General features: G+C 35.9%; 1 protein-coding gene, 1 long non-coding RNA gene and 1 other non-coding gene across 5 annotated transcripts in view; all 3 read right to left on the bottom strand.

The window, feature by feature from the left end:
- LOC110828453 (Krueppel-like factor 6) overlaps window positions 1–24898 on the bottom strand; it is a 617820-nt gene that overhangs the window by 46485 nt on the left and 546437 nt on the right. Inside the window, exon 3 of one of the 3 annotated variants that reach the window (XM_087347259.1) lies at window positions 21023–21166. The exons of the other annotated variants lie outside the window; for them this stretch is intronic. Within the exon in view, the coding sequence (XP_087203385.1) occupies window positions 21135–21166 (32 nt within the window). The 3' untranslated portion in view covers window positions 21023–21134. Of the gene's footprint in view, window positions 1–21022; window positions 21167–24898 lie in introns of those variants that run through there. 3 annotated transcript variants of the gene reach the window in all.
- Window positions 15943–19741, bottom strand: LOC110828456 (uncharacterized). The gene is made up of 2 exons (XR_002542667.2): window positions 16423–19741; window positions 15943–16191 (listed from the first exon to the last, which is right to left on the bottom strand). It is a non-coding gene; the product is annotated as an uncharacterized LOC110828456 (long non-coding RNA).
- TRNAC-GCA (transfer RNA cysteine (anticodon GCA)) lies at window positions 19656–19727 on the bottom strand. Its single transcript has one exon. It is a non-coding gene; the product is annotated as a tRNA-Cys (tRNA).

Genomic DNA, 24898 nt, shown 5'->3' with positions numbered 1-24898 from the left:
CAGAATCTAAAGATTAAAATACACAAAATTATAATTTTATACTTATTTTATGATGCTGTCAGATAAAATTTCTTGCCCTACACTGAGACAATGGTGCCAAAAATAATACTTGGACTTAACAGCTAGGAAGTAATATGACGATAAACAAAATTATATAACGAGAAGTTTATGTAATCTAAACAAAATATTATTAGAAACATGAGCCGGGAAAGGCATGTAGTACGCAGGTTCCACATAATAAGAGGTATTTCTTGACAAGTTGAGCGACTATTAACTTATAAATAACGAGTCTATTGAACGGAACCTACAATTATGTTACTCCGCGAAAACATTTCTGATAAAAAAGATGTGGTCTACCAAAACAGTAACGCAACGTCTCATTCGTATCAAATACTATGGCGTTTGAATGTCAGCCAGGAAAGGATGTCTAGTAGACCTCTTGATTTTCACATTTCCTTCCAAGATGTGTAAAATCAGAAGAAACTCCATTAAAACTTCTCCTATATGCACCCTAATTCCTCAGTCATACATAATTTTCCTTATAAGAGCACATCCGATGCCATTCAACTTTGTGGTTCATACAGCGTCGTAAAATAAGATCACAAGGAAAACTAAGAAATTTAAGGTCTACAGTGACTTTACGTTACCTAATACCAGTTCTAAAAAGTTAGAAGCATTACATCCCTAATGGTCTTTTAGGATTAACTATGCAAAAATAGTTTATCCCAATCAAACTTTAAACGCCATTTCAAAAAATAATGTTGAGATCAGTTTATCGGCGCACAATATATTTTGTCGCTCATTTGGTAAACCTGCTCTTCCTGACCAATAAATTGACTCCTGTCTTCATAAAGAGCCTCACACATCACCGAACTTCAATTCGATAAATTGCATTCCACATCAAAGCAAAATGCTATCAACATATAATGAATTACCTTAAAATGATATGATTTGTCTAGCTTATTACGTACGACGCTAATGATAATCGTTACACACTGAATCAATCAAGGGAGCCAATTGTCCTACTGCAGAGAATATTATTCCCGCGCAAGTGAAGTCGACTCCTCTACATTACACGTGTCCTAGAACGGTAATTTGCCTTCCTCACGTTAAAATATATTCAATATTGTACATAATTATTTATTTCTGTTGCGCCCTTTCTCCAAAAATATTTGGTACTTCAAACTCATTCTAAGGATCTGAAGTTAACTCAATCTTTCCATCAACTTCAAGGTATTCCTTATTTCTCGATTATTTTAAGGAAAAATTTGCAAGTTATTTTAAGAACCCTGTTTTCGTAAATTTTGCCTGGATTTAATTTTAATTATTTAACTTTTAATTTTATTTAACTGCGTATACCTTAATAGTGTCTCGTCTTTATACGTTATCGACCTACTCAGTTCCTCCCAGCGGCAATCTTACGACATATCATGAGTTTTGCCAGTCACTATGTGAGAACTACTGAACAGTACCATTGAACCAACAATCATTTCATTTTATTTAATCCAGAACCAGCAATTTAATATTGCCTTCTTACTTCACTTGACGATGTAAAATATGTGGACGTTTGATCAATGTTCTTAAATGTCCAAACAAATATAATAATATGTCAAGTAAATGTTGGTCTAAAAACAAAAATATGTCATCAAACAAAACACGTGAAATTATGTTTAAAAGTTATCTAAAGAAATGTCCTTTGGTACGTAATATTAGTATTGATTAAATTCTTTCACATCGCCAGTATCTCTGCGTTGCGCCAGTTTTCAAAGCTCCTGTCTACAAGAGGAATGTTTCATATCGATACCTTCGATCTCTCGCTTGAACGTAGGCTACCTTCCGATCACTTCTATCAGTACCAAACACCTGAAAAGTTTCAAACCCGATTAAACGATTCGCCTATCATAAAATGTATATAATGTTAATAACAGAAAACTTCTCAAAAATAATTTTTAATTTGATCGTGTAAAATGCACTGAAACTAACACTTCTTAAGGACATAGCTTTTAATGTTTCATTTTCTCTTTCTTGGTTATAATACCAGATCAAAGACACGCCACAGTTCTTTCATAACACTAACTTGCCCTATGCGTGTCACACTTAGTCAAATTTATGTTCTTAAACAAGACTTCTTTATGTTAGTTCATTACGTGTCGGCAAAATAATATATTACATGCGTTCATGTCTAACCACTGACCCAAAGAACATGAAGCAAACTACTTCGTGATCCAAGCAAGATTTCACAATCTTATGCATGGCAGAACGGCGACCAGCTCTCAGTTACATTTAATGTTCATCACAATGCAAGTTTATTAGCATACGTACCCTGCAGGCTATATGAGGGATCAATATCCCCCCCTCTGGGCTTACACTGTGCGAGGTGATCTACAAATTGGTAGTATTGTTACTATAAAGATTCGCGTTGTGATAATTTTGGGGGGAAATATCATTTAGCATTCGAGATTTCTCTATCGACACAACAAACTTTTATAGGAAAGATCTGTTTTTGAAAGCTGTATCATGATAATATAATTTTAAGTTGTAACATTAAACAATATAATAATTTTAATTGGCAGAGCCCCACCCAGCTAACCACTCACCCCCATCTAGTACCGAGGTTAAGAATTAATAGGAGCTATATAACCACCGCAAACCCCCCCCCCCCCCAAGCGCATACATGGTGTATAGTGGACAGCTTTACTTCAGAAGACAACCTAACTGCGAAGAATTACACTTGTATTATCTTAGTTGTTTGATTACAATACAATTTATCAACTACTGAGGTTGTGTATCGTCAAAAACTATTACAGTTGCATGAGTGATATTAAAATAAACACTTTGCTTTGTCAGCTATTCTTGTTTCAAGGTAATGCGATTATTACATTTTAAATTGAATTAGTTAGGCCTCTTCTGCTGCCTATAGTTGAAGTCAGATATCTCGCAAAATAATGTTTGTTAAGAAATTAAGTTGGATCATTTGAATTTAGTCGACACACAGATATTCTTTAACGATATGTGAAGCCAGCTTGTTCCGATCATATTACCCACTTTCGCGGCTGTAAATATATAGACAATTTTGAGTCATATATCTTGTAATTAAATTTATACAGGTACTTTCCCTAGTCCATATGAAAACAGTATTGTCTCTAAGTTAACAGTTCACACTTGCACACTTTCGAAACTATGGTGTAGGTCCTCTTGTGTCAAATGTGATCAATTCCTCTCAAAAACTTAACTACATATTCCCTATCAAATTTCAAAATCACATATCTCCTGCGAAAGTTTCAAAAAGCAAGAGAAAGTCTCTAACTGCACATAAAGATACATTTTCTGGAAGTAGCGTCAAAAGAACAAAAACATATACGATGTTCTCTCTTATCGACGGAAGAAATTTTTAACAGAATGAAGAGAGACATAAGATTGATAGGTTTTTGCCAGACAGGTAAATTTGGGGAGTAATCATTATTAGCCAGACAGGAAATTAGCAGAAGAAGTTTGAACGTCAAGCTTCGTGACAGTTTTACGGAGAGACCTTGTCACACACCCCCACGCCCCCCGTTTCAATCTCAGATCGGAGATGAAAATTTCTGAATATTTTGATTGACACTCGAACGACGTAGCAAGATCGACCCACGACCTTAACGTTTTCAACAGATATATTAATATGGAAACTGAAACTATTTTCATACGCATAATTCTTTGATACATATTAATAGTGTTTATAAAACTTATTCAATACGCTTCAAAATCTCATTTTCGCGTGGACTCAGGGTAATCTAATATCTCATTATTAACCATTCATTAAAATACAGGGTTATTCATAATTCCCCGACACATTACAAAAAATCGCTAGACTTGAATGGTGCAATGGATGGTAACATAGGACATGCCGATAGAAAGAGAAACTCTCCAAGTTTATTTTGCACCATTCAAGTCTAGCGATTTTTTGTAATGTGTCAGGGAATTATGAATAACCCTGTAAGTACGCCATCATTATGATATCTTTTAAAGTAAAACAATGCAGGCCTAAGAAATCGGAAACAATAAAATATTCGCTGCACCTGAATGATGGTTTAAAATTATATATTGTTAGACGTTTGATCCGTGGGTAATTTAATTACGCTTTTCAACTGTATATGTTATGAGAGTTGAGCTATTTTGAATGATATTAACGTTGAATGCACATGAATGGCAACGGAGCCTACATACCTATGGCTTATTTCACGGTGGTATAATAGCATTTACAAGGTATTCCATAGTTCTTAAAAACAACATAGGAGGCGTGTCGGTGAAAACAAATTCCAGACTGCAAATTACAAGTTAAATAAATGTAAGATTACATGTAACGTGTCCATACAGTCGTTGGAATATTTCTTTTTTAAATTAATTTTATTACAGTCTACAATAAAGGCTATCAGACGAGATTTGGTCAGTATCTTAGAGTCTTAACTGATTATGGCAGCTTGCAATTTTTTATAGTCACACTAAAATCCATCGGCCTCTGTAACCGATAGCACGAAGACATGCGTCTCTCCATGGTATAAAGAAAAAAGTGACGAACTTTGGCTGTGACTGCAACTAAGAAGTCGGGACAGGAGACAAACAAAAGGAATTACTTCGGAGAATCAGCTTTATGGTGAAAGTTTTAAGGTGAAACTTACATTCGCATTCAAATATTTGTTTATGTATTCACAAACTTGTGAATCGTGGAGTGTACATTTCAATCTAAAGCCCCTAGAACACTGCACCTGCGTCCTTTCGGATTTTCTAAGCTTTCAGACCTTCCACAATGCCAGTGAAGTAGGGCCGAAAGTTAGTGTGTACGCACGTGTTGAAGTCAAATTTGACGACGTTTTGCAGATTGAATGACGATTCGTGGGTTCTTTAACGATTAATTGTACTTTTAAAGCTGTCGCAAATGATGTATACACACATTCAATTAAATACGTTAAGAGATATTAGTAAACTAAGCCATTACGTACGTCAGCATTGGCACTTAGTGCATTAGTGAATCTAGTATTGGCGTTCAAAATGACCACTGTTAGGTTCCTCTCGTCAACGCAACATACAGAAATCGATAACAAGGTTAATAATCAGTATTAGAATGTGTATGTATCTTTTTGGGACATACTGTTTGGTTTCAGACGATAAAGTGATTGCGAATGATGAATTGGAAAGAATATGGAAGGAAGACATATATCGATATATCGATACCTTGGCATCCAAAATCAACACCAGTAAAATATGTTATTGAACTGAACCGCTGCTGTTATCTCAGCATGTGGTTGTATTCAATTTATGTGGTAATGGCGGATGTTAGCATTAGAATATTTTAAAGAAAGGTTTCCGTGTCGATATTTTTCCTCACATACCGCGTCTGAATTCCATTGTCTTGAAGACACGTGGATTATGGTATTCATATGTACGTGTGGCTACCCGTCAACATATTGTCTCCCTAATAATAACTTTTGAACAAGGGGACGAGTATTCCATTGGAAGCCATTCAAACTTCAAACTTCCCAAATCCCTACAGACGATTAATACAAACATGAATATTTTTCTCATCTCTGAGGTTATATCTAATAGGTTTAAAGTACTAGAAATGTATATTTTTTCGTATCGTTCGGTTCTCGCGGCTGGAATTCAGTGTTCAACTTCGTATTTCGGAATGAACAATCATTTAAAACATCGCAGGTGTCATCTTCATTAAAATGCAACCAACTTGTTACCACAAAATAGTTTTACTGATTACATTACTTTATATGCCCAATTTTCTTTTGTTAATTTGATAATGTCGCACTACAAGGTTTTTCTGATTCGACTCAAGTATCGCTCCATAAAAACAATAAAATCAACTTACCCATTTTATAGCAGTATCTGCCTGGGCCGAAAAGTTACAGTTGCGTTCAACTTTATCAATGAACGCACTGTATACGTAAGCTAAATAAGTAATGTTGTGTTCATAAATTTTACAACAATCTTCTTTCATTGGATTGTAACTTTTAGAATGTTGGTTTCACGAGATCTTTACAGAAGTTTTCTTAAATTATTAAACGAGTATTGAGGAAAATATTTGAATCTAAAGAAGAAATGAAGAAACAATAGAACGAAAAAAATTACATAACTATATCTTTATAATTTGTACTCATTACCTTATGTTATTACCGTGATCATATTACTGAGAATTATATGTGTTATTCATATAATACGCATCAGGTTGATAAAACTGAAGGGAAGAGACTGCTTTGGATACCGAGGATTAGGTGGAAGGATAATATTAAAATGAATCACATAGAAATAGGATGTGAGTGTGTGCATTGATTTAAAGTGTTTTGTTATAGGATCCAATGGCAAACACTTACTAGCCTTTGGGTTCAATTAAAGACTGGAAATTTCTTAATTTAATTTAGCTTTATTCAGTTTGTTTCTCGAAACATGAAACGTTATATCAGGAGTATGAACACTTTTATATGTTTTGTTCAAGTTAGTTGGTGAATTTGTTATTTATATCAGTATGTTTTCTCTTTTAAATACTTTTATACCGCGATGTAACTGTTTGATAAAGCAGAGATAAAGCAACTGATGAATGGATTTTGTAGCGACGAATATCCCAGTTCGAGTCGCTGTAAGCTGTTTACCGTTATGCCAAAACTCAGGCACTCACCCTCACACATCGGCTGATGTCTGTACATCCGTGTTCTCCATTATTTCGTTGCATTAACAGTATGAAGTTTATACGGAGCATTTGTTATTCCTTCGGCATCCAATCTCTGTGTGTGTGCGTGAGTGTCGGTTGGATTATCGATCCAAACGTTACTCTGCTCCTCTCTGATATCACGTACAGGTGCTGCTGTTATTCCATTGTGGCAGAGTTTTGAAACAGTAGTTCCAAGTATCAAGTATACAAAAAACAGTTTCTGCTAGTTATAATGGTTTCTGTAAAATGTTGAAACTGTTCGTAGGCACTGAGATTTTGCCATTTTTGAAGTGTGACTAACTACGAGCTGGGTAACTGGGGTTCTGTTCCCAGGAGCGCTAGGAATTTTTATTTCTGAGACCGACTTAGAGGCCCTTATAGCTTCCCACTCAAGGAGTGATTCGGTAGGGATGTGAAAGTGAATTCTCTTCTAAATATAGTACTTATGTTAATAATGCGTGGAGCTTTACCTCCGTCCTTCTATACGTCTTCATGGATTGGTACTAAAAATGCTTATTTCAATTAATGTGGGATTTAAGTTGCATTTTGAAGGGTAATAAATATTCGTCCCATCAACACGAGTTGCTAAAGATAATTTGATTATTCTAGCTGCATTCTGTTTTGGGTTTATATTATATGGACAAGACAGCAGTATAATAAGACATTAAATGTTCAATGTGCGGCTAACCTTCTTCAGAAAGACATAATTTATTAAGAATTGCTTTACAGTGACTCGGAATTCGAACTGAGAAACAAGTAGTGCAGTCAACATAGTGATTGAGAAATCCCGTGGGAAAACATAAAGGCCGAAGGACGTATGAGTTAGAAGTATTGGAATGTTATTTACACGAGTTTCGGATACGAAAGGTTAAATAAGCATCTGACGCGCTTTCCTTGGATGCAGAGAAAGTCAATTCGAGACGTGTATTTCCTATTCCTTTGCTTTAAAGCTTTGTTTAGCTTCAAAATGACAATGTACAGTTTCTGCCGATGTAGACGTGTTTCTTGCAGAAGTCCGATTTATATGTTGATTACTAACGGACGGAAGGATTGAATTTAATACGAATTTCAAAGTTTACCGGCACATATATGTGTGTTTGTTGTGTAAATTCTGCAGTTTACGTAACAAAGTGGCCCCTTCTCTCACAATTGGATTTTCATTATAGAAACGATGTGGACTTTCAACTGTTTACTATGCCGCGCTGTAGCCAGGTGCACGTCAACTTATTACCATAACAAACTTCCAATACACGCAAAAATAAATTCGTATCGATGGAAATGCAAAATTTGTTAATAACGATACCACGTGGGGGTTAGAATTAGTCTATACCTGATGAACCCCTATTCTGTTCCACTTTGGTTCCAAAGCCGATTGTAATGTTACTGAACGGGTTTGTATAAACAACTGATGGTTGTGTTGTTGGTCCCGGTTCTGATCCAGTAATTGACGGATTCATTCGATAAATTATATAGGATCCAGGGTGACATTAACGTAGACCTTACACTTTACTGCGACTGGGTATCGAACTTTGGAATCTTGGGGAGAAATTTGTGTCCACCCTCGACCATAAAATGTTACTGGACAATGTGATCGTCCTTCTTCACTTTGGTGTCTCTCAATAGACATGCTAATTCATATTTTGAAATTCCATCCAACTTAGACTACGTGTTTCATGCAGGCCTATAAGTGTAAAAGTCTTTAAAGGATACGATTAACCCTGTAAAGGCCAATGGTAATTATATGTCCCTCTTGCTTTAACTATCGGTAAATCGTAATTTTGTATTTATGTGTTTTGTATGATTCTCACTGCAAACTGGGAATTTTTCCACAGATTGTTAACGAATTTATTTTTGTAGTGATGAAGTGTGGTGTTTTATTTGAGGTAGGCCTACGGACTGAATTATTAAATATTATTTAAATGAACTTCGGATTAAGAGGGATAAAAATGTGTTCCCAAATTGGGCATACACATTCTCGAAATTAATTCCTTGCGATTTTACATATCTAATTTTTATTTACGTTTATTTATTGTTTATGCGAAACTACCACATTATAGGCAGGTCTGTTACAACATATACCAAGAAACTATAATTGAATTTCGTTAAATAATTATATAGTTTACCGAAGTATTTGTAGAAATTTAACAGACATTTAATTAATATCGTTTGTCAATTTTCTGTTCAATTAGGAACAATGGAAAATTTTGATTTAATCTTCATTTACGTAGGGAGTAATGCTTATACTGGGCCGAACTAACACGAAGACAAGAGATTTCTAGTACACGTGCGTCACGATTAGATGAACCGCGCAAGCAAGAAGGGTAGAGGGTCGAAGAATTCTAACGTCAAATAAATAAAAAAAAAAAAGTCGCGTACAGGAAGGTATTACTCAAACAGAGCGGAGGAACCATTAAAATTGAGGTGACGTTTACATTTGTAGATGGTTACCAACGTTTCGGATTAACCCGACTCAAGAGTACTATGTAGGCCTACTCGTGTATTTTTTAAACAAGTACAATACCTTTATTTTCAACTTTTATATCTGTCTCTCTTTCTTCTTTCAGTATTCCGTTCATATTTTGTCGTCAGTCGATCTCAATTCGTTCCTCCTCATGGAACATAATTACACAAAAATATAGTGACACATCTACATCATCATAGACTATTTCGGATTTAGGCCCTATGGCCTGTCCCTAACAGTAACACATTATTATCATTAAACATTTGTTTTACGTTTCCGCGTTCCACATTTTAGACAAACGTAGATTTTCGTATAACAAATTCCACTTTAAAAAGGTTTTAATATGTCTTCCAGTTTGATTTGAACAGCTGCAAAGAAAAACAGAGACAGTCTGACCTCGTAATTCAAAGCATGACCACCAACCAGTTCGTCAGTGCACACAGCGCTATTATACATCATGTAAATTGTTTTCTGCGATGTTTAAGTGAATTACTCGTAGTTTGTGTCAAATGTGATTAACATTAACAGAACAACCCTCTGACAACAATAAAATCCACTCGGCTGATAATCTGTGTGTTGGAACAACATTGTTTGCACCAGAGGATAAAGGAGGGTGTGGAATAATTTAAGAGAGGAATTGAGGTTATGTGGTGAGCAGGATGATGCAGCAATTTATAGATGGATCCCAGATGGAGTCTCGGATGTGAGAGGTTAGGGTATAAAATTGAGAGAAATCATTTCAGTTTATTTAAAGACAGAAACAACAAAGAACAAACCGTTACACAGCTGTTTTGTAAGAATGAGAAATGATGCTTCTGTTTTCGAAAGCAACCCACCAAAATTGATTTCATAAAAACAACACTAGATGGCTACATACTCCGAAAAACTCGTCTTTGATCTAGATCTAAAACGCTCTCACATAATTTATATGCCTAGTCAATATGCCCGAGCGGTCTTTGATGATCTTCCAAACCAAACACGGCAAAAAAACATCTATTACGTTTATCCTATCTCACAGTCCGCCTGCCCTAATGTAACAATTCATGAATGGATTTTCATTAAATGTTATGGGGAGTATTACTAGAATTTGAAGACATTCCAATGATAAGACACTGCGTGTGTTTCTGTGAACATCTGAAAAGTTAAATTAAAACATTTATTGAAGCGAAGGTGATTCGAACATAAGTTTTGAATACAATACATTATCACCAAAAAGTTTTACGATTTCAGAAAAAAATACATTGATCACAACTTTACATGTTCAGAATATTTTATTTCGCAACTCGACAACCAGTGAAATGATTCTTATCAAATTTTACACTATTTTTAACACAAGAAATAAGGGAGCAACCGAGACAGAATTCGAATTCTATGCATATATTTCCTAACTTGTAATTTTTACAAACACCCTCTGTATTAGAGCCGCGTTTCCAAACGTAATTGTTTGGTTAGTTTATTTCAAAAAGGTCACAAAATAAAATCACAAGTTTACAGATGCTACTTTTTGACTTTCCTATTCCTAGCACGTCCTCCAGTTAACTATAAATTTAATGATTCCCAGGAGAATTTTTTGTCTGTACAAATATCATAGTAAATAATCAACAGCCTACAATGATTTAATGTTAAACATAATGTTAGAAAACTCTTAGCATCAGAATGTAAAGAAATTTACAGTATGGATAGGGCTTTCTTCTAGATTTTAACAGTGAATGTTAGGTTTCGATCCTGTCCTAAAGCAGCAGAAAATGGGTAGGGTGGGTGAATAAGAATCTCCAAAATAAAATGTAATTAAAACCTGTCAATAAGTTCTTCAATCAGAGTTAAAACAAGACTATCCTACATAAATGACAGTATAGAAATCAATTAAATATTTCGAAAGCCTTTAGACTCACGGAGTAAAATAGTGATCATAAAAGTGGTTATGTCTCGTTTATCTCCAGAACATCTTCCAGAAAACTTTCTTTATTAGAGAAAGGTATAGAAAGTTACGCTCGAGATGAGAACAGAAGTAAGTCTTCATTTAAAACATTTATTATTTTTTCAGGCAAATTTTTGCAACTTTTCGTTTGGAGCGCTCCAAGACAAAAAAAAGTCGTCCCAGTGGTAAAGTACCACGCCATAAAAACATGTGAAGGATTGGAGGTAATGTGTCAACCTACGCTCCGGCGTCTGTCCTGGGGGGGAGGGGGGGCGGTGGAGAAGCAAAACGTGTCTGCCCCCCCCCCCCCCACAGTAACTTTACTAATACAAAATATGAATCGGGGATTATATTAAAAATAATTACTTTTATTACCTGATATGGCAATAATTTATGCAGGACATACGCGATTCGCGAATCTTCAGTTCCTACAGCATCTTCAGAATAACAAGTACATTACGTTACGTTACTTTATAAGCGTATTTTACGAGAATTTTCACAGTGCATTAGAAATTACGCCGTATGACATCGTAGGGAGTCCCGTTGCTTTTAAGACATGGAGTCAAAAATATTTCCATTTAATTCGTGTCGCAGATGGTAAAACTGTTCCCGTGCAAACAACACATTTCTTACCTGTTCTCACAGCTGCATTTCAAGAGCCCGCCCAATTATCGCTCTCACATCGAGAACGTTCTAAATTGACTTTAAACTTGGGTAAAATTAAGAGACTGACACGTAATTCAATGTAGTAACAATTTGCAAATATTAAAGCAATGAAGAAAAACAAGTACGTCGGCATGCTCTGTTCATGAAACAAAATGTACTGCTCATAGGAGCTAAGCGTACTTGTAATTTATTCCTAGAGGAGCAGAATTACAAAAATTATTAAACTGCTTTCACGTAAAATGCCAAAACTTAGGTACAAATTTTTGTTTATTATTCTCATGAACGATCTGTAAGGTTACGATTTATTAATGCACAATCCCGTGGTTTCTTGTCATCCACAAAACATGAATCTGTATTACAGGAGCCATGCTTTTTTCCGCGAGAAAACAATTAGCAATTGCCCTCATGATAGAAGTTAATTTACTTACGTTAGTCAGACAAATTCAGTGTCATCTTATAAACGTTCAGCAGGAACATGCCGCCTCCATCTTCAAGACAGAAGAGGAGGCGATATGCGCCTTGGAACGTTGGTAATCACTTAAAAGACTTCGTCGTCACAACCAAAAATACCATAATCCATGGAATAGTATTTCTGAGGGGAGTTGAAAATAGAAAAAAAGTCCCAGAGCATTCACTGATAAATATAAGTAAAGTCAATATTGTTTTAAATGAATGTTATTTATTATCGCTGGATGGCCGATAACAAGGAGCGCAAACATACCGACAAATATTTTTTTAAAAAAGATTGAGTTCTTTACGCAGAAGACAGTGTTTACAAGCCTAATACAAGAATTTCATGGAAGTGGTATAAATATTTACATTTGTTAAGTTCCATTGTCATGATTTTTATGCTTCGTGTAGTCTCCACAAACCATCATAGCCGGCAACTGGTTGCTCACAGTGCGAGAGAAGCAGACAGAACGACCATAAACCGCACAAATAGAATATGTATCAAAGCCAGTGTTCTGCTCATGACGGTTAATACTATAAAAGATTATAACTCTAAAAATCAAAAATTTATATAGGATTATTAAAATACGGTCCGCGAACTTTAATCTATATTTCAGAGGGTTTGACTGGCGACCTAAGACGGTGTACTGGAACCGCCAAAATTTAATAAAAAGAACAAGAAATTTAAAATAAAACATGATTGTGTACTGATAGGCCTACTTACACAACTCGTCAAAAGCAAGTTTTCTCATTTATTGTTATAAACTTCCGTTGTGTCTTATGTTAACAGAAATATCACATCAATTTTGGAACTGTCTTGCTAAATTATGACATTAAAGTAATGTAAAACGCAGGTTCATCAAAGGGATTATTTTCCCCAGTCTTGTAAGACTAACATTTAAGACGTCTTTCGCGCTCAATAGTGAGAGTAGTGTTCATTGTATCTTACTACCGGGAAAGTTCATATTTTTCTCCCTTCATAGTTTCCTGTAAAATGTCTTCTGCTTCGTACTCCCTGTCTCTCTTCTTTCATCATGCAATTCGGCTTTCTATTTTTTTAGGAGAGGGGGGGGGGGGTTCTGATGGAAGCATCTTTGGCAGTCAAGTTCGTGTCACGATCCATTACGTTAACCAGCCAGACACCGTCAGTAAGCCTCTTAGACTACCTTCACTCTCAGCTAAGAAGAAGAATACAGGCCCACAAAAAGCGCCGTATGGCTTCACACGAGAAAAATCCTCTTACTATCATCACAGCGAGTATAAAATCAGTTGATGTTTCTTCCGCTGCGTCTCAGGCCAGAGACTATTGCTTCTACCACACAACTTTACTGTCCCAAGAAACCAGATATTATTCAGAAATTATCATTCTTCACGCACGAAAAGTTAAGAACTGTCACAGGACACGTTTTCTCTATGACGATCGAACTTGTTCACATAAATTAATCTTGACTTTCTGTACAGAAACAAATTCCAGTTTTATTTAATTATTCCACTTCAGATAACACGAACTCAATAAAACGAAAACAAATTGCGTTTACGTTCCTATTTCAATGACAAAATTATTAAAAAATACAATATTATCTGGAACACAATACTAATTGCCAATTTACCAAACGAGTACCGGTTGGTAGAAACAGATATACATATTTCAAATGGTAATAGAAAGTTTAGCCATGAAATTAACAACAAATGTGACATCAGCGTCAGTCAACATGGCTCTAGCACTACAATGGAATTTGCTACGGGTTAAGAAACTTTCTGAAGTGAATTTAAACAATTATAGTATCAACAGACCAATGTCTGTATTTTAAACCTTCAAAGCTCTGTAATATATACATATGTCACCTGCTTTAACATTCAATAAATCTGTATTTATGTTTCGTGCGTTTCTCAGATTAAACAGCGATTACTTCCTCAAATAGTATTAACCAACTGATGTTCGTAATGGAGAAGTGTTGTAGTTTCTTTGAAGTAGGAAATAAATGTTTAATAACACGCATATTAACTCTACCTTCACACTGTTAATGAATATAAACAAATTATCATAAAAACTTGATACCCTTTGAAACTTCTGGGCAAATTCTAAACACGACATGAAGAAGGCAATGTGATTACAATATTAACATGGCAGTAGATAGATCCTGAGTTCGACAATCGCTTCTTTCAACGACTCAAACAAACAAGAACAGTGAAAAAGTAGACTCCATTGGGTAACACGCAATGATTTCGTACGCATTTTCCACTAATTCTCATACTTCATTATTATATTATTCCAGAAATAAAGAAGTTCAGACATAATACATTGCTACACTGCATACAGTCGCTGTTAGCCATTAGCAGAGATTGTACAGCCATAATATTTTAATTGGTATTTCGTTAATTGAGACTGGATTTTGTTGGCCCAGGACAGGGTCCGGTGGAGGACTTTGGTGAATTCGGTGATGAACCTTCGGTTTCCGTAAACAATCGTGTTAGTCAGTTAATATTTCTTTAATTAAACACGTTTCAAACAATATATTATACGTTCTATATTGGTACGTTGTATGTCGAACTATTTGTTTTCGATATTTGATAGTGTTTCGATTTGAACTTCGCTCAGAGGTAATTGTGAACTTCACAGACAAAAATTAAATTCTTGTACCAACTTCTAGTGTACTCTCATATACAAAATTTCGTCGAAATCTTGTACGTAATGTGAAATATAAAACGAAAATGGCAGATATATTAAGAAATCAACCCCCCCCCCCCCCCGAAACAAGTCGCCAGACATAATTATTCAACGCAGCTTTAAAATGCATTGTGATTATTAAAAATTGATAGTGGAACCACGGTTCCGGAGAATTAGACGTAAATACGTCTATACGGAAAGGAAGTTTATATATTGACTTTATTCTAAATATTTCCTTTATACCCGCTTTACAATTGAGTAAAGTTTGATTAAGACTTTGCTTATTTAACTTGAATTAGTTACGCTTAAGATGGGTCTGTGGTAGCTGAATGTAATGTAAAGTAATGTAATGTAATGTAAGGTAAGGTAAGGTAAGGTAAGGTAAGGTAAGGTAAGGTAAGGTAATGTAATGAAATGTTTTATAGGTAACAACAATGCTAAGTAAACAGATGACGTTTCCTTGGTAACAATAATTCCGAGTAAACAATTGACGTTTGCTAGGTAACAATAATGCCGAGTAAACACAACGTTTCCTAGGTAACAACAATGCTGAGTAAACAGATGACGTTTCCTGGGTAACAACAATGCCGAGTAAACACGACGCTTCCTAGGTAACCAGGTTACACTTTTTCGTTTCCCTTTTTTGCCGAATGACCCTTCAATATAGACGTATTTACGTCAAAAACTTATAGTTTCTAAAATTTTCATGAATATCTACTTCTTATGTAAACCGGTAGGTTAAGAACTGTGTATTTAAATATATTCCACCTATCTACGTCTAGATTTCCCAAATATTCTCTTCTTTTGAGGTTTCTTGATTGCATTTTAATGCATTTATGACTCCCATTTAGGTTATGCGTCACGCAAACGTCATTGCCAATGGAACACAACAAAATACCTAATCCGTAAAAGTTGAACAAGTACAGCATGTCCCAAAAATATATAAACACAACAGAAACTTTGGTGGCCGCTTATCGGTCAAATGTTCACCGCTGTCAACTGCGCCACGAAGCTAACGGTGGTCATTCGGAATAACTACACTACATTAATTAATTCAATAAGTGTCAGTATTGATATATGTAATGCTTTAGTTTATTAATGTTTTTATTTTATTAACTGAATGTGCATACACATCTTTTTTTTACACCCGGTATCCATATCTTCCTAGTCCCCGTGTAGTCTCGACGTGACAAGAGAACCCGTCCTTTTACTTCACGGTATGCAGTGACCGACCTTGAGCAAGGACGTCCGATGATACCCACGTCTCCGGTCTACAACGCCACCTGAACAAGGTATTGAGTCGCCATACTCCTACGCTGAACGTGTTATGTAACCTGCGACATTTCATCTTGCTTTATTAGGTATTGATGCGCATAAATACAGGTGCTTCAGTGCTCCGTATAATTATTTGACTCAGAACTAATCCACTCACATGGGGTAGAATAAAATATCAGGTGATTCAAAAAGGACTTTACAACTTTGAAAGTGTATAGAAATTTAATCAGAAAGCTTACAGAATCGGTTGAGGTTTCATTTTGTAGCAAAACAAATGAAGTTTGACTCACGTTGTGCTGTAGTACCGAATTCCGTCACCGCCAGCGCAAGCGGCAGTGTATTTGAAAATGGCTACTTTCACAGGTGCGGAGCGCGCTCGCTGTGTGCTGTGGTTTGAAGAAACAAAATCTGCGACAATGGTTCAACGAAATTTTCGCACCCAGTATGGCAAGGATCCTCCCAGTAGACCTACAATTTACTCTTGGCACAAGACTGGTTGTTCTGTTCGCCATGACAAATCTCCAGGTCGCCCGCGTGTTTCTAGTGCTGTTGTGGAACACGTTCGTGACAGCCCAAAGGTGAATATGTTTTGTGCCCTTAGCAAAGTTAAAGTGTACGGCCCGTTCTTTTACCATGAAAGAACCATCAACGGTATCGTATGCTCGAAAATTTTCTCATACCACAGTTAGACGAAGATGACCAAAAAGGACGCATTCACTTCCAGCAAGACGGCGCACCACCTCACTACCTCACAGAAGTCCGGGATTTCCTCAATAACCGTTTCCCAGGTCGGTGGATTGGTCGAACAGGGTCGATAGCATGGCCACCTCGTTCTCCAGATTTGACACCTCTCGATTTTTTCTTATGGGGTTTCATTAAAGATCGTGTGTATGTTCCACCCTTACCTGCCAATCTCACTGAGCTCAAAGCTCGAATCACCGCCGCAGTTGCAGAAGTGACACCGGATATGCTGGATCATGTTTGGCAAGAAATTGATTTCAGGTGGGATGTCTGCAGTATCACCAATGGCAATCACCTCGAACCAAAATGACTGTTTGAGGTAAAACTCGATTTGTTTTTCTACAAAATGACACCTCAACCGATTCTGTAAGCCTTCTGAATAAATTTCTATACACTTTCAAAGTTGTAAAGTCCTTTTAGAATCACTCTGTACAATGAGAAACATCATTATGGCTATAATTCACATTGAAATTTAACTCCATGGTGCATTGTCTACGTTGAATAGCTAACAATCGCTCAGCTAAACAGAAATGCTCACGCATTTTAAAGCACCAACAAGTTAATTAGTGTGTTTACAGAAACCTGTCACTGGTAATTATACTTAACCAGAACCAGATTAATCTGATCCACAACCTCTTGTCCTGTTTCTCTTAGATCATTTCAATATTAATTTTAAATGAACACAAAGCATCTTCTTGCACTGATTCCCGACCAAAATTTTATTTTATAATTTCGCCGTTACTTTATCTCTCTTACGTTCGAATATCTGTTTTTATTGTTAATTTGTCCTCAGACACACCTGAAATCTGTAACCTTCGTTCTAAATGAATGATCAAGCAAGACATAACCTTCAAACCTCTAGGCTTTTATGTCACGATAAGATAACCTCTCTTATTGCCAAATGCTATAAAATGTCTATATCGCTGTAACTCTTTGCATATATGATCTCTAAACATTGATTACAGGTACTCATTACACTTTCAATTTTAAAACCGCGAAACTTCTAATCAATAAAATGCATCATAATTTGTAAATTCATGTGCACACCTTAGGTATAATATGTGTGGACCTTCCTAATCTACATTTCTGAATGTGATTTATGTCATGTTGTAATGGTTGTCTAATTGTTTTGATTTCTTCTTGTAAGATCTTGGCTGATTATTCTACTCCGCTTGGAACTTCTTGAATGCGTTGTTGTGGGAAGCGTTTCTAACAATATTCGATTACTTGCATGTCATTTGTATCAATATCGAAATTTAACAGATTCACAACACTGCGCTGAAATACAATCAGACTCAAAAATAGGGTAGTAGAAAGCGAATCAACTTTCCGTTACTAAGGACCAGTGGCGGGCAATGAATCTTCAGGTCTCTTAAAATACAGGATAATTATTCGCTAACCAAACGATTATCTTCCTCTGTATCAAGGAGTCAGATATTTGAGGGGGTATAAAGATGGAACTGTTATACGTTTCACCACGATTTAACATATCCTACCTTCTGACAGCCACTGAGTATCAACACAATCGTAGTCTGGGACATATTTCGTTAATTAAAAAAATATCTTTCGTATTATTTGCACAGATTCTGAGATAATAAATCAGATGAAAGTAAATTAAAGAGAAGACTTTGTCTCAACGGTTGTATTCCCCACATTTGACACGACTTCTGAACAAATATCATAACAGTATTTCGATAAAGAAATTTTTTTCTTGAACCAGTTGGGTATGATTCACAGAATATAAGCGGGAAACCAAAGACATCCATAGGAAATCCTTACAAATTAACTAAATACAAATACTAATAGTATCCGAAACTTCAGTCGTCAATACCATTAAGTATTACAGGCAAAACTATGGACCAGTTCAATCCAATCCACGTCCATTCCACATAATTAATCACGATACATTTTAATTGAATCTCACATTTCTTTCTTAGCCTTCCAAATAATCGTTTCCTACAGATATTCCACAATAATTATATACACGTTCAACATGCTGACACTATCATCAACACATTAATTTAACTGCCCCTAATTGCACGTTAAATGTTTGTATCAGAAGTTATTTGTTATGTTCTATCCCCCGGTCCAAAGTTACTTCCAACTCATCGTTTCGGATATTCTTTCCTCAGTTATTTGTTGTCAACTATTTTTGCAATGAACGTTCTTCACCCACAACCACGAAAACCAGTGGTAGGTCACGTGAATGTTTTAAATATTCAGTGAAAAATAGAGAACGCTTTCTGAGCTGAACAAAACAATCAATCTTGAGACAGGAAGTCTTTATGACGCTCGAGGGCTTGGTCTATCCTAATGAAACGGACCTTTCGTAAAGGTCAGCATCCGTTATTACGTCACAGCCAGCGATTATCACCCTACAAGACGGAATGCTCTCCCTTTGTAACCCTTCTGACCAAACATCCATCACTCGCCACCTGGGACCATTCATCTCTAAAACAGTCACTCTTCGGCTTGTAAAAAGTAAAGTAAAGCTGTCCCGCTATACGCCATGCAGGCGCTTGGGGGGAGTGAAGGTATAGCTCATACTCATTCTTGACCTCGGCACTAGATGGGGGTGAGTGGTCAGCATCATGCCCCGGCCGGCTTTACCCCCGGGAAAGGACCCCGGTACCCATTGTAGAGGAGGCTGGGTCGGCCCCAGAGCCGGTCTGGACGCAGAGGCTAGAGGAAAAATCATCTGCCGCCGTCGGGGATCGAACCCCGGTCGTCCAGCCCGTAGCTAGTCACTATACTGACTGAGCTATCCCGGCTCTAAAAAGGAAGGGGGCACCCAGGTATGAACCGGGGACCGCTCGAACTGCAGTCGAATGCTCTACCACTGAGCTATACCCCCAAATGACTACGAATCAAAAACAAACAGTTCTGAACTTCGAAAAAAAAGTGGGAGAGACGTTACTGCCAGTAATGACGCATAAAAACTTTACCAAAAGCACTACTAACTAAAAACACGATCGGAAGATGCATAAAACATAAACAGAAATGTGCTGTCTGTGGGAAAGTAAAAATGAAAACGAAATAAATTTAAATTTAACGACTAAATATAAGAGCGAGAATTAAAAATGGAAGGTTGTTCAATCAGCGACCACTTAACACCACTGACTCAGCCCCCCCCCCCCCCCCGACCCGGTGTGGATCAACAAGACTGCATGACCCCTCATACCTCTCCTATTTAAGACTAACAAAAAATATACTATAAATACGTGAAATAACAAACGTCGAAAGAAAATCTTATACATGTGTAAAAATAATCTTCAGGTTTATGCCTTTTAGCAAATAAGAGTTAAACCTTATTATTCTTATAAACCTACATACCCTACATTAAATAAAGCTCTATTATAAAATAATTGTTCTCAGCGATAATATACAGCCCGCTGTACGTGAAGTAGAGGGTCACCTATATAATTAATTAAATATAGCGGACACCTCAATCGTCTGTATTTATAAACCGCACGTATTTATAAAAAAATAACATAATAGGTGTATGATGATTTAGAATAATATTTGTCTTTTAAAATAATATAAGGAATTAATAATACGGAACCATGAAGTGTATATTTCCGTGATACGTCTCAGTATGCCCTATATAGAGTTTAGCACAAATGATAAGGCTAAATTCTACAAACTAAAACAGCGGAAAATATGGGTCCCGGAATGTTATTTTTACAAGTTAAAGTTACAGCCCACTTTCTCTTTTTGAAATTTCAAAGAGTGGTCTAGTTTAATTCCACGACAGCAATCTGAGAAAATAAAAGGTTGTAAATCAGGAAGGAGACAGTTCATACAAATTTCTTCATTATCTGGCGTGTAGAACCGACCCTTCATATTTATGACAGACATTTAAATTAAGCCAAGTAGCCCATATTTTCCTGCCTCTCGTTCCCTGAAGCGATATTTGATTTTCAAACTTAACGGAAAAACTACGATGAAACGTAATTTATGATACAGTCCCTTATGTCCGATACATTTATGAATATACGACAAAACTGGCATTTTCCTTTTGAGGTTCAAGTCAATAATTCTATATCAGACAATTTTTATTTATTTTTTAAGTAGGTTTATATGTCAGTATTGGTAAATTCGAAAATGCTATGTATATTAAAATACATTATGATATTAAAGGAAGAGACGCCGTGTTAATACTTTAGTTCATAAGTAACATACACGTATTCCTTTAAAACGTGTTCATCACTGCTTCTCAACTCACCAAAATCACCTCATACCTCAACCAGAACATTATGAATCATCGTTCGCTCGGTGGAAGTTCACTCTTACCTGAAAAAGACAGAAAAAGCATATCAGTTTGCGAATTAATAACTCGATACACAGCAATACCATTACTGCTTTTGAATTCATAGCTACTAAGAGGATCATTTGTGTAAGGATGTACCAATTACTGATGATTATGAAGTAATATTCAGTCGTGGCCCTGAATTCACACAGTATATATTACCATAAACACACAAATAAAAGCTCTTAAATAAATAGGTTATTAAGTTGTAGACTGCGTTAACATATTAGGACAATGTCGAGAAGCGAGCTCTTGTACACAAGGTAAAAAACTTTCGATTTCCATAAATGACAGGACATATCTTGTGAACATTACGAAAAAGGTTAAACTCTTCCAAGATACTGTTCATGTTCATTACGTTCTGTTCCTAAACCCCAAAAATGAATTAGTTGTTTCACTAGGAACACAATTTGTTATTTCTGAAAGACCAACAGATGTAAATACAATACCAATTTAAATTTTAAACGGCCTGAAGTTTTAATTCATACACAACATCCAACAGAAGCTTAATTAATGACTGTTAGACTATAGGCGGACGGGAACATAACTGGAAAGCAAAATCACTTGAGCTAATGTGACGACGTAAAAACTCGTAGGTAGCGGTACTTGCTACCTCCATCATCAGACGATGCAAGCACCTTTGAAACGTCGGTAAACTTCTACAAGACTACACGGCATAACAACACAGAAGACAACCATCTTCCAGGTGATAAAACTTTGGATCCCATAAAAAAGGGAAATTTCTTGTCTAGCTCAGCAAATATAAATTTTTCAATATGAAGCTTGCACATTAAAGTTAGTTTGTTAGACAGACCAGCTCCACAAAGTTTCTGAGTAATCTGATTTATTTATTCGTGAAAATTAATTAGTTCAATTCATCCCTACAGAAATCATACGCGATCAGTGTAGGACTACTTTTAGGAGATGCTTCTGATCTTGAACAGGGACATTTAACAGAATTTACTTTACAACTTACCGTTCATAACAACGGTATTTCCAGAATCATTAATTTACCTATTCTATTATTCCACCGATTTAAAAATAAGATAGACCTCGTTACATCTTGTTTTAGCTTCGCAGAATTAGACGATTTATCTACTTCAATTCAACTCGATATTTTTAACTGTGAACCACTTTGAGTTACCACACTGTTAATGAATTTTCCAATAGTGACGTCAAATGTCAAGTCGGTTTATCCCCAGTATGCGTATAATTTAACTACGCATTCAACAGCAGGTCCAAGATTATAAAAAGCACTACACAGCACCATAGTATAACCATTCATTAAACGCAGATAGATCTAGTCCGCTGAATATACCAATGAATTCCTGTAAATTGTTCATCAGCATCGCACTCACTCACTCCACCCTATAAGCCCTCTGCCTCTTTTATGTCCCCCTAATCTAATTTTAACGACTTACATACGACTGCAATCCGTTGTGAACAGACTGCAGTACATTCATCACAAATTTTCATGGAAACCGTACAAATGCTTCTATGGTCTTTAACGTGTAAGTTATGTAAATAGAAACGTAACTTACATGACAGGTAAGGTAGATGAGATTTAATTGTTTTCACTGTAGTGAAGATAAAAATTCTGGTCGTCTGAGTCGTAACGCTGTGTGGATTTGTAGGTAAACACTAGAGTTTAGAAGAAATATAATACTTACATCTTCAGGGCAGTATGCTCCTCCGAAACGTCGGTATCTATCGATAAGTACACAGAGCGTTATAACTCAGATAACCAAACCCAAATTTGAACTGGATTCCCCCAACATATGTAAAGAATTCCCTTTACACCAGCTAACAAACTTCTTCCCTAGACCAATATCAAAACTGCTGTGGGATCTTGGTAAATCATACAATGATTTGTATACCAGCTTGACAATTGTAATGCGCTGGGCTATAGACGCTTAATATTATAATAAAGAATTTGTATCTTATATGCGTCATGTTTGTGTTTGATTAAATATATTTATTTTGTACAGTCTATACACAAACGTTTGAAGTTTATTGGTGTTGTAAAAATTATATAATATTAAAACATTTTATTGTGTAAAATATTATATTAGCGCTCTTAATCGTAAATCGTATTTACGATTACGATTAAGAGCGCTAATATAATATATAATAAAATGTTTTAATATTATATAATTTTTACAACACCAATAAACTTCAAACGTTTGTGTATAGACTGTACAAAATAAATATATTATAATAAAGAAGCTAGAACTATACATAATTTATTCTGAAAGTAATTTTGCCCTTCTGCATTAATTTCGTTCCATAATTTTTCTGTAATCTCAGTTACGAATTTCACGAACTACTTTTCTGGAGCCTCTGATATACACCAGTGTTCCGCAAACTTCTGTCACCCGTTGCACACCATAATTTGTAAAAGTCACGTGACAGCACACCACAAAATTTCGCCTCACTGAAAGGATATACGAAATTATACAGAGTCATAAATGACAAAGTCTTTACCTGTAAGAATGCATGCATATGAAATCAGAAATTAATACACTTTGAATGAAGCTATCGATGTTAAACCGGTGGGCCTGTGTATTACAAATTATAATTACTAAATATAAAATATTGATATTTTTCTACCTACAGTGTGCGAATATGAAATTTATTATAAATATCTCGTGGCACACCTAAAACCTTGTGACGACATACTGACAAAAAACCCTATTTTAAATACCGACTAAATTAGTTTTAATAATATTTATCGTTATGTTCTATATCACTCAGAAAATACTGCGTGATTCTTCAATCAGTGTTTTCAAATATCGTATATGAAACGTCAATAATTCATCACAGACGCAATCAATGACCAACAGGACAATATTCCATCCTTATACAAACTGTAAAATGAAGCACTTGTCAGTGAAGTGGCCAATACAAAATGGATAATAAACTAAATTCTGGATAATATTACTGTACATTTAGCTCCTGACGCCGTGCAGACACTTAGTTTGATTCCAGCGTTTCGGAGATATATACTTTCTCCATCTTCAGGGCTCAAATGGTCATGCTGAGAAATGGATATATTTATACAGAAGATAAGACTGAGTAAATGAGCCAATCAGAGACGTGGAATGAGGGTAAATGGTTGGAACTCAAACCTCAAATCTCACATCAGTTGTTATTATATTTTGACAGAGTGCACGAAGCCGACAAAGAAAAAAAACTATACAAAATGAACGTTTAATGGCGAGGAAGTTGTTGGCAGCATTAAAAGGTCTCTTTGATAAGTTGTAAGGAGAATAAGAGCTGATAGGAAAAATTCCAGAGGGAGTCACCCAACTTCCGGCTTAATAAGAAACTTTTAAAAAGCCAAGTTTATAAAGATGTTAACATGATTCATGCGGATCAACATCGCAGTTGAAATAAGTTCGTCATTCTCTTCGCAAACTTCGGATGAATGGTCTCAGTTAATACCACCATAATAATTATAATGGCGATTCATTCAACCAACATTCTCTTGGGCACTATATATATATAAATACCTCCATTTCCCAGCATCAACAATTCAACCTTTAAGATGGACAAAGTATGTTTCTCCGAAACGTTGGAATCTGACTACGAGTCTGCATGGCTCCAGGAGCAAAATGTACAATGATATATTCCAAAATTCAGTTTACTATCCATTTTGTATCGGCCACTGCACTGATGGATACAAAATGTTGGAAATTTCTTGAGTGGCTAAGCGA

Source organism: Zootermopsis nevadensis, unplaced genomic scaffold (assembly GCF_977971745.1).
Source record: "Zootermopsis nevadensis isolate Lab colony 2312 unplaced genomic scaffold, Znev_1.0 Znev_ptg000011l, whole genome shotgun sequence".
Classification (NCBI taxonomy): Eukaryota; Metazoa; Arthropoda; class Insecta; order Blattodea; family Termopsidae; genus Zootermopsis; species Zootermopsis nevadensis.
The sequence above is the reverse complement of the archived record's forward strand: the minus strand, read 5'-3'. Positions and strand labels throughout refer to the sequence as shown.